Source organism: Rattus norvegicus, chromosome 1 (assembly GCF_036323735.1).
Source record: "Rattus norvegicus strain BN/NHsdMcwi chromosome 1, GRCr8, whole genome shotgun sequence".
Lineage (NCBI taxonomy): Eukaryota > Metazoa > Chordata > Mammalia > Rodentia > Muridae > Rattus > Rattus norvegicus.
Window position 1 is genome coordinate 67449354 of NC_086019.1, and position 10987 is coordinate 67460340.

At 37.7% G+C, this 10987-nt stretch overlaps 1 protein-coding gene across 1 annotated transcript; it reads left to right on the plus strand.

The window, feature by feature from the left end:
- The first annotated feature begins 283 nt into the window (after positions 1–283).
- On the plus strand, positions 284–8919 carry Fpr2 (formyl peptide receptor 2). Its single transcript, NM_001408783.1, has 2 exons — positions 284–486; positions 7672–8919. The coding sequence occupies exon 2, from the start codon at positions 7683–7685 to the stop codon at positions 8736–8738; it is 1056 nt and encodes a 351-aa protein (NP_001395712.1). The 5' UTR covers positions 284–486; positions 7672–7682; the 3' UTR covers positions 8739–8919.
- Positions 8920–10987: the final 2068 nt, after the last annotated feature.

Here is a 10987-nt window from a genome sequence, read left to right on the forward strand (position 1 = left end):
TCAGTAAAAAGCTAAGGAAAGACACTTCATATTCATCAGAGGAAAAATCCACCAAGATGACCTCTGAATCCTAAATATCTATGCTTCAGATACAAGGACACCTACATTCATAAAAGAAACTTTACTAAAGCTCAAAGCACACATTACACCTCACATGATAATAGTAGAGGATTTCAAAACCCCTACTATTGAGCAATATTAAGGAATAGTGATTGTTGCTTCCTGTTATTTTCGTATGTGATATACACATAGAACTCTAAGTAAAACTTCCATATATATAAAAATTGGAGTGAAACAAAATGATTCCAATAGCATTACATTTGCATGGCTTTTAGCAGTCTTAAGAAACCTCAAGTTTGTATGACAAGATTGACTTCAGCTTTCTTGTTCCTCTCAGAGTTTTCATAAGTCTCTGCTGAGAGCCAAGTACTTCAGTTGCATCACAGGATCCAGGAGTGAGCCAGAGGAAGGAGACCTCATCTGGTTGTAAGTTGTTTCCAGCAACTGAAAACTTATTTTTTGAATGGCTGTTATATATGATAGAGGCTTTTTAAATCATTTGAAGAGATGTGTAGTATCATATTTACTTTCACTAGATAGCTGCTGAGTTCTTAGAATGTGTGCAGAAGAGAAACACTTGAAAGTATAGGGAAATGTCTATCTATCTATCTATCTATGTATCTATCTATCTATCTATCTATCATCTATCTATCTATCTATCTATCTATCTATCTATCTATCTATCTATCTATCTATCTATGCATGCTTCCATTGCAAGCATGCAGAACTGAGTTGAAGACACTTCTAAAAAAATCAAGTGGAGGAATTTGATCCTTGTGCTTTTATATATCCAGCCACCAAGCTATACAGGTAACTAACAGTGTATTGTGCGTGTATCTCTTTTCAAATTAAAGCATAAGAAAAATGTGTTTTAGGAAGAATGAACAGGGCTTAATTGGTATTGTTCCATGGGAGGTATCAGGATAAAAATTGAGAACTTTTGGTTTGGCTGTCTGGAGTCCACATCCATGAAGGTGGAAATTTGGTGCAATGCCAAAGACCCAAGTGAATATGGAGTGAATTAATGAGGAGGTATGAGATTAAAAAAAAGGTATAAAGAACATTTATGGGTCCTAGAATTGGGCTGTGAGTTCTTTTAAGAGAAAGAAGTCTGTTTAACAAAACAGAGCTTATCAATTCTCTTTCTTATTTCTGCCTCTTGCCTCAATTCTCTACTGAATTTAATGTTTCTCATAGTCTAGTTAAATGCTGTGCTTATAATCATGCTCCTCACTGAGGGATCCTAAGCAGGTCGTTTACCACCAATTCACACTCTTGGTCCCTCACTACTAAGGGATTCTAGGCAGATGCTCTCCTGTTGAGCTACATTCCCAGCATTCAGTTTACTTTTTGAAATTTTTTTTGTATGTATGGGAATTTTTCACATTCGCGTATCTGTTTGCCATGTGCTTGCTTTCTTGGTGCTTAAACCTACATGACATTGCTGGGAACTGAACTGAAATCTGTAGGGAGAACAGGCAAGGCTCTTAAGTTCTTAAGCTCCTTTTTATTTTTTATTGTGTAAACACAATCCCAGTAAATTATCAAACTGGAACTTTTCCTGTATCTTAGACAGGACTTGAATTTGCCCTTCTTATCTCTGCCTCTAAAAACAGTTAGGATTGTTGGTGTGAAAGACCATGTTTGGCTGGATCTTTAGGGAGATATATTAACAATTCATATGTTAATGAGAATGCTCTATTGGAAAGTATATCCTTTTTTTGTGTATGCTTGTATGTTTGTTTGTTTTTGTTGTTTTTATGGTTTTTGTTTTTGTTTGTTTTCTTTGGTTTGTTGTTTTCTCTTGGCTTGTAAGAAAAGAAGGAAAAAAACTCAAGAGTTGTATTTCTGGGAGGCTGTGAGACATATACTGAGCTAGTGCATGTATAGAGGCCATGTGAAAGAATGACAAGTCTTGCTTCTCCAGAAGTGGTACTCCAGCTTGGAGAGATGGCAGCTCCTATAGAAAAACATACCCAAGAATTGGTGCCTTTAAAAAAAAGTACTTTGGGAATGGCAAAAGAAATTATATAGATTGAGAAGTCATCAAAGTGTTAAAATAATCATTTTACTATGTTTTGTTCGTGTGTTCATGTTTGTGCATGTGAGGAGAAACATTAAAGACATAACTTTGACACTCTGTATGTTTTTGAATTTTTATTTGGTTAGATCCTCTTCTTGAGCCTGTAACTTATTTGTGGTCTGTGTAGTCAGGCCAAGAAGTTTCACAGATTAACCTGTCTCTGCCCTCTCTCAAAGCTGGAGTTCTAGATGTATGCCACCATGCATTGTTTTCACATGGGTTCTATAGATCTGAACTTAGGCATGTATTGCATGGTAGATGCTTTATAGCGAGCCATCTCCGCAGCCTGGAGTAAGCAATTCATAGACAGAAAATGAGCGTGAAAAATAGTAGAAAGAGCAAAAATATGCTATTTCTGAAAGTTACTTCTTCAGAGCCATGGTTTCATTTGTAATAGAATGGTGATATGTGTTCCAAGCTAGTTATAACGAGATAATTGGCATGTGTTAGGGTTTCACCACATAAAGACCATCCTATCTTCTATGTTATCTTCTATGGCTCTCCTGTCTTACACAAAAGAGTGGTGGACCTTTAAGCACATTTGTCTCTCTACCTGCTATTTTCTTTCTTAATTAGGGTGTATAAACTGCTGTAAAAAAACACCATGCCCAGATTAACTCTTATAAAGGAAAACACTTAATTGGGGCTGGTATTCAGTTTCAGAGCTTTAGTCCTTTATTGTCCTGGTGGCAAGCATGGCAGCATGTAGGCACACACAAGGCTAGAGGATCTGAGATTCCTACATCCTTAGCCACAGGCAGCAACAGAAGAATGTGTCACTGAATGTAACTTGAGCATATATAATACCTGAAAGCACAACTACACAGTGAACCACTCAATCCTACTCCAGCAAGGCCATACTTTTTAATAGTGCTACTTTCTATGAGCCAAGCACTCAGACACCTGAGTCTATGGGAGCCATTTCTATTTAAACCACCCCATTTTCCTCCCTTGCTTTGTCAACATTTTCATATCAATGATTTAAAGTTTTTGGAGTGCACTGTAACTTTAAGTGGCTTTTGGGGTCCTTGGAGGAGGGAGGAAGAAAACCTGTATCCAGTGAGGTACATAGGGTGGACAGGGTAAAGAGTTGTGCTGGGTCCAAATGGTGGCCTTGCCTCATTCCAACAAAGAGCTTCACATCCAACTGTGCAATGGTTATGCTCATTATTAATCATATTATTCAATATTCATAATATCTCAGGATGCACATAATGCTTTACATTATTTACTGCTACAATTTGCAAGAGCTACTAGGATAAGTTGTAATTTCTTAATGAACTTGTTCAAGTTTGGACAATGTCCAAAGAACCAGTTTTATTGTCACAACCATGGTGTTCTTCTATGTAGCTCTTCTCTTGAACCCAATATACAGTCAAAGATGGCCTTAAACTTCTGATCCTCATGCCCACACATGTAGTTTGTTAGTATTAAAGATACATATCGGGGCTGGGGATTTAGCTCAGTGGTAGAGCGCTTACCTAGGAAGCGCAAGGCCCTGGGTTCGGTCCCCAGCTCCGAAAAAAAGAACCCCCCCAAAAAAAAAAAAGATACATATCACCATACTCAGTTTTGTGTAGTTCTATGGATCGATTCCAGAGCTATGAGCATTCTAGTCTAATACTTTCCCAGCTGAGGTACATTCTAAGTCACAGAAACATGTTCTTATCTAAAATGCAAAGTTCTACAATGCTTAGCTCACAAGTAAGTCTTGGAACACTGTTCAGAGCATGATGAAGACAGAGTCAACATTTATTAAATATCCTCTCTGTCTAATAGGGACAGTTTCTGTATATTTTCTCATTTTCTAGTTACTTGAAAAATTATTCTCCACCATTAAATCATTCTTAATCAGCAGAAGAAGAAATTGAAGGTCAAAGAAATGACACTGGCAGCATTAGAGATGTGACTAGAACACAGATACATCATGACTTAGTGGGTAAAGTGCTTGCAGGACTTTGCTTAGATCCCAAGGACCTACACAAAACAAAACAAAATAAAATAAAACAAAACATCCCCAAAAGGATCAGACACAACAACACCCAAATGTAATGTAATACTAGGGAGGCAGGGATGTGAGAAGTTCTGGGAGGCTGGTGTATTATTTTTTCAAATCTATTTTATTGGGTTCTTATACCTCTACCTTCCTTCTAAACCTTATTCTACCCTAATCCCTCTCAACCCCCAAACACTATGTGGCAGAGAAATAAGATTGGAGAGGAAAGGGGGTATTGACTTCAATAACCTACTTCCTGTTGATTAGGGGGTATTAGGTTCCTTAAGGCAAGACCAATCTTCATCTTCAGAATATCTATCAGTGTAGTACACCAGCAACCCAGCAATTCAGCAATAGCATATACATCAGTAGGGGAACAGGAGTCAAAATCTATTTGTTTGGAGTCCCTCCTGTCCCTCTAAGGTATTATTTCCTTTATAGAGTCCCCAGACTATCAGCAGCTGGCAAAAAAAAATCATAGAGTGTATCTTAGGACCCAGTCCATTGTAGTTAATGACTGTGAACAATCTGAAGTGTGGCTACCTATCACACACCTAGAATTAAAAGGAAGCAAAATTTGCATTATACTGGATTTCATTAGCAGACAAAGTGCTAGATCTGTAAGGCTCAGCTTCAGTAAGAGACCATATATCAACAAGGAAGGTGGAGGGTCAATTGAAACAACAGACACTGGCTTGTGACATACACATGTACAAGACCAGAAGCATGGGTGTACACAGGGGTGCAACCAAGTGGATCATATACACACAAAATGAAAAGATTATTTATCTGATTGTAGAGCCCAGGAAATTTTATATCATAGAGGTCGTTTCAACTGTGGTTCATTAAGTCTGCCAGAGCATACTTGCCATCTAGAGATATTTTTGGTTATCATAGCTGGACAAGAGTTGCTCCTAGAGTCTCCTAGATGAGGTCAAAGGGTTGCTACATATCCTGTGGTGTACAGGACTCTACCACACCCAACCACAATTAAGTACTGACAGATGTCAACAGTTCTAGGGTTGAGAAATCTTGAATAACATTACACAATGTCCTGGTTAGGATCTTGGTGAAAAAGACAGGCGAGAAAGAGAAAGAAGGCACTGTTCTGAGACATAGAAGGAGAGAAATCACCATCACATCACCATGTGGGTATATTCAGCTAATGTGGCAGGTTCATGTCACGTGAAGCACTTTTGTGATGGAAATTTGGAAGCTCTGAAATTAGATACACTATGTTCAATGTTTTCCATTGAGAAAACCAAAGACAAAACCCTACCAAAATCCTCAGAATATGGCTTTGGCTTGCTAAAGCTGTGATGTTGCTGTCTCTCAATATTGCCATGAGAAATATAGGTAAGCAACTTATGAGCGTGAATTTCGTGAGTTTTCCTTAGGAAACATGTCATACATATTTACGCACCCCAGCAAATCCATGACCGACTAACATAATAACTACATCAAAGTACAATTCTGTGAACCGATGCCTTCTAGCATGCCTTTGTAACTTATGCACTCTGAAGGCTGAAGATTAGGAGTATGAGGTCAGCTGAGATACATAACTAGATCTTTTCTCAACCACACATCAAACAACCAACCAATCAACCAAAGAAGTGCTCAGTATTACCATTCCTTTGTAAAGATAGATTGATAAGTCTAAAACTTTTATAGTGGTACAAAATTACCCTATATTTTGTGCAAGTACATTTTAAGGCAGGATTAATAAGTAATTGATATAGGTGCATTCTGTATGTTTTTATATTGCTGGAAGATTGAACTTAAGGTTGCTTGCATACATGTGCTACCATTAAGCCCAAGCCCCATATCTTCAATGGGTGACTTTAGACAAGTAGATGTTTTACCTTTGAACCATGCCCTATTTTCTCATAGGAGATTCTAGAAAAGCACTCTATTACTGATAAGACAATCTCAGGCTTATAAATAAATTTGAAAAGATAGCCTGTATGCTGATTTTGTAGTCCCATACTATAGAATAAGAAAATAAGTCAAGTCTCTTGAACTTGAATGTATTTCCAGCTTTTTTTGTTCTCAAGAAGTTAGAAAACAATCAAGAAGCTCTCTGAGGACTTCCCCCCATTGTGTTACCATATAGAATTGTGTGCCTGGATCCAGTACTACCTTAGGAAGCAATCAAGACTCACAATACACTCTATCCTGACCAGGATTTTCACTCAAAAGTAGATGGAGAGACAATTCCTATAAAGAAATTGTGATTTATTTAGCAGACAGCAAGTGATCACATTCTGCTATGGAGGGTAGAGGGCACATGGAACAACATCTCTCACATGTCATGTGGTAGGAAGATTCAGATCCAGCTAAAGTGTGTCCGATTAGGTAGCTGCCAGTGTCGTATTTCCTCTTAACCTCATTCTAGTGTTAAAAAAATGAGAAATAATGAGCCTATTAGAATTTTTATATAGGGCACTTGAAATTCCAAGCACACTAAATATGGAATTCATTATCTTCAGAGGTCCACAAGGTCCACTAAAATTCATCAGGAGCCACCCTGCAATTGAATAACAGTGGAATATGCAGTCATGCATACTCTTTGTATATTCAGTTGTAGAAACTTCACCTCAAGCAGGCACTGGATTGAATGTAGAGATGGTACCTACCCATTCCTTTGTCTAACTGTGTTTAGAATGTTCCCTTCATGTTAAAACACTGTCTTTGTATTGTATAAGAAACCAAGACACAAACACCACCAGAAACCACACTTACACATTATCAAAGAATTTGCATGTGCCTTTAGTTTTGTTATGATATCCTTTGAACTGTGGTGGTTTTAACCTTTCTTTGTAAGATTTCAAGAGGATCAGTACTCACAAATAGCCTTTAATATATCACAAGTTTGAACCACAAGGGGTCACCATATTTCCATGTGTATATTTCTTACCTCATAAATCCTCACAAAAATGCCTTTGAGATCTATAGTGCAGAGTCCAATGAACTACTTGCTATTCATTTTTTGAATCATCCCATTGAATATCTCTCTCTCTGTATGTCTGTCTGTCTGTCTCTGTGTCAGTATATCTCTTTTTCTTTTTCTCTGTGTCTTTTACTCTTTCTCTTAGGAGCATACAATTTATTGCTTTGGTAAACAAACTTTTTGATTAAGCTTTTTACATCTCTGACCTGAATTATTTCTGTTGTGAATGTAAGAAGTGATGAAAAGCCTTCAATAAGGAAGAGTCTACTATGTCCATTGATTTCCTTGAAGTGTTAAACTTTTACTCATATTTTGCTGTCTGTTACTCTTAGTTCAGTATCACCGCTGAGACATGGGGGCTTATTATTATTTTTTAATAATTTATTTAAAAATGAGAATAGGTTTAGAATGTGATGAATATGGAGAGCTATTCTTCCACAGAAAGGCATCTAGTAAAGTTATAGTTTTGGATTGTTACTGCTAAAATAGCTCTCCTGTAGTAGCAGGTGGTATACATTCTAAACAAGCATCATGTGATAAGGAGCCACATATCTGAGAAATGGTTGTTTTTGAAATTTTCAGGTGCAGACAAAATGGAAGCCAACTATTCCGTCCCTCTGAATGTATCAGAAGTGGTGGTCTATGATTCTACCATCTCCAGAGTTCTGTGGATCCTCTCAATGGTGGTTCTCTCCATTACATTTGTCCTTGGTGTGCTGGGTAATGGACTAGTGATCTGGGTAGCTGGATTCCGGATGGTACACACTGTTACCACTACTTGTTATCTGAATTTAGCTTTGGCTGACTTCTCTTTCACAGCAACTCTACCATTCTTTGTCATCTCAACTGCTATGAAAGAAAAATGGCCTTTTGGCTGGTTTCTGTGTAAATTAGTTCACATTGTGGTAGACATAAACCTCTTTGGAAGTGTCTTCCTGATTGCTTTAATTGCCTTGGACCGCTGCATTTGTGTCCTGCATCCAGTCTGGGCTCAGAACCACCGCACTGTGAGCCTGGCTCGGAAGGTGGTTGTTGGGCCCTGGATTTTAGCTCTGATTCTCACTTTGCCCATTTTTGTTTTCATGACTACAGTTAGAGTTCCTGGAGGTAATGTGTACTGTACATTCAACTATGCATCCTGGGGAAAAACTGTTGAAGAAGTGCTGGACGTAGCAAACACTTGTGAAACAGTTAGAGGGACCATCAGGTTCGTTATTGGCTTCACAATGCCCATGTCCATTGTGGCCATCTGCTATGGACTCATCGCTGTCAAGATCCACAGAAGAGCACTTGTTAATTCCAGTCGTCCCTTACGAGTCCTTACAGCAGTTGTGGTTTCTTTCTTTATCTGTTGGTTTCCCTTTCAACTGGTGGCCCTTTTAGGTACAATCTGGTTCAAAGAGCTATTGTTTAATACTCGTTACGGAATTCTTAAGATGTGGGTTAACCCAACCAGCTCATTGGCCTACTTCAATAGTTGCCTCAATCCAATGCTCTATGTTTTCATGGGCCAGGACTTCCGAGAGAGACTGATTCATTCTCTGCCTTCCAGTTTGGAGAGAGCTCTGAGTGAGGACTGTGGCCAAACCAGTGATACAGGCACAAATTCTGCTTTACCTCCTGCAGACATTGAGATAAAAGCAATATGAAGATTGGGATGAGGGATTTTTTTTGTCTTACCTCAGTTGAATTCCAGTTTTGTCTTACGTTATGTTGTGCCCTAGAGCAATTTTAACCTAATAAAATACTTCTCTGTCTCCTGACTCTGGGAAAAGAATTAAAAGTCAATATTTAAGTAATCTTTCTTGGGGGAATCTTTATATGTATATACTACCATAGCCTGTTTTGAGAAAAGAAAATTTTAGTTCTGGTGTTTATGAATAGTCCTGTATTGGAAAGAATGATGATAATATGGCTATTGTCACTCAATCATTCAAACATTTTTTAAAGGAAATCTTAGAATCTGAGTTAAATAGTTATTTACATATTTACATTCTAATGGCACAGGTTATACCAAGCATTCTTATGAACATAAAGGTGGGGGGGGGCAACATTTTACTTACTTTCAAAGATGATGTGTCTGCAAGAGTCAAGAGGAGTTGATATTGTGTGCTTCAAAAAATAGTGAGGGGGCAAAAAAAGGAAGTCAGTGTTTGAAATGATCAAAATAGAAAATATTTAAAAACTCAAATTGTACAGAATTTGCCATATAATTTGTTAAGTTTTTTAAAGTAAATATACAAACCTATATATTTCCTGTAAAATTTTAACTAGGTTTTGGGTGAAAACCGCATTTTATAAATAAACTTATTTTTAATTTTCATGTAAACAAAAAAGAATTAAAAGTCAAAGTTAATATTGCTGTTCTTCAGGACCCCCGTTGAAGGAATCAGAGAAAGAACTGGAAGAGCTTGAAGGGGCTCGTGACCCCTTATGAACAACAATGCCAAGCAACTAGAGTTTCCAGGGACTAAGCCACTACCTAAAGACTATACATGGACTGTCCCTGGACTCTGACCTCATAGGTAGCAATGAATATCCTAGTAAGAGCACCAGTGGAAGGGGAAGCCCTGGGTCCTGCTAAGACTGAACCCCCAGTGAATGTGATTGTTGGGAGGAGGGTGGCAATGGGGGGAGGGTGGGGAGGGGAACACCCATAAAGAAGGGGAGGGAGGATTAGGGGGATATTTGCCCGGAAACCGGGAAAGGGAACAACATTCGAAATGTAAATAAGAAATACTCAAGTTAATAAAAAAATTAAAAAAAAATTAAAAAAAATTAAAAAAAAAGAGTAAAAAAATATTGCTGTTCTTTTAGGTGCTTTTTAAAACTAAGCCTATATCAACTGAGTAAAACTAATGTAGGTAAAACTGAAGAAGCAATGGTTTCGTGAGAGGAAAAGAGTAATGCACATTTGCAATGTTTAGATAAGATAGTAAATATTAAAATTAAAAGTATTCGATTTCAGGTGCTGAGAAGATGTCTCAATGGTTCATAAAAATTTCTGCTTTAATGGAGTACTTGGTTGTTTTCCCAGGGGCCAGCCCCAGCATGTGTCTTCTTTCTTGTTGGTTCTTCTTGAGGCAGGGGAGGAGGAAGAGCACCAGTGGTGGGTAAAACTTTGTCTTAGAAGTTATTTAGCGTTGCTGTATAATAATAAGTTTACTTATCTAAGACTAAATTACTATGCTACTGTAGCTGATTTACTTATCTATGGCTAAGTTACTATGCTATGCTAGTGTAGCTGACCCACCTTCTGTGTTTTTCTGAGGCCAGAAACTGCAGTCTCTGGCACCTAGCATCTTATTCTAAAACAGCATGGCTTAAGCTTTTTCCCTTTTGTCCCTATGCCTCTTGCTTGTCAGGCTGGGGGAATGTTTCGAGCAATAAAATTCTATTGAACCAAGAGAAGTGAATTATGATTGCAGAAGGAAAAACTTTTACATAGGCAAATATGCATAAACTTATATAAGTTCATATTCAGATTCATGAATGAGCATTTACACATTTCCACCCAAATCTGTCAGGCTCAGCTTGCATACATTCTCACAATTACATACTTAAAGACACATACATACTTACATATGCATATGGAGCAAAAGACTAAGCGCTGGGGCAGAAAGAACTCATTCATTCTGGATGAAAAATGAGCTCCAATCTTTATTGCATAGAGAAACGAAAAGCTTTTACCCTTTTAATGCTAAATGAATTAAACCCAAGTTTGTAAGAAAAAATGTTTGTTCATTTTAAGTCTGCCTTGTTATTAAGAAAGGACCTGTTCTGTCCCATGGTAAGAAGAAGTCTGCCTGCTCCTTCTGCTCTCTACAGCTTCTTTTTTATTCTTTGCCCTTTGAATTCTGCACATTGCTCTTATGTTACCTATAGTCTCTAAGTTATT

Coding starts and splice junctions, on each gene's coding strand:
- Fpr2 (NM_001408783.1), top strand. CDS start 7,683: ATGGAAGCCAACTATTCCGTCCCTCTGAATGTATCAGAAGTGGTGGTC.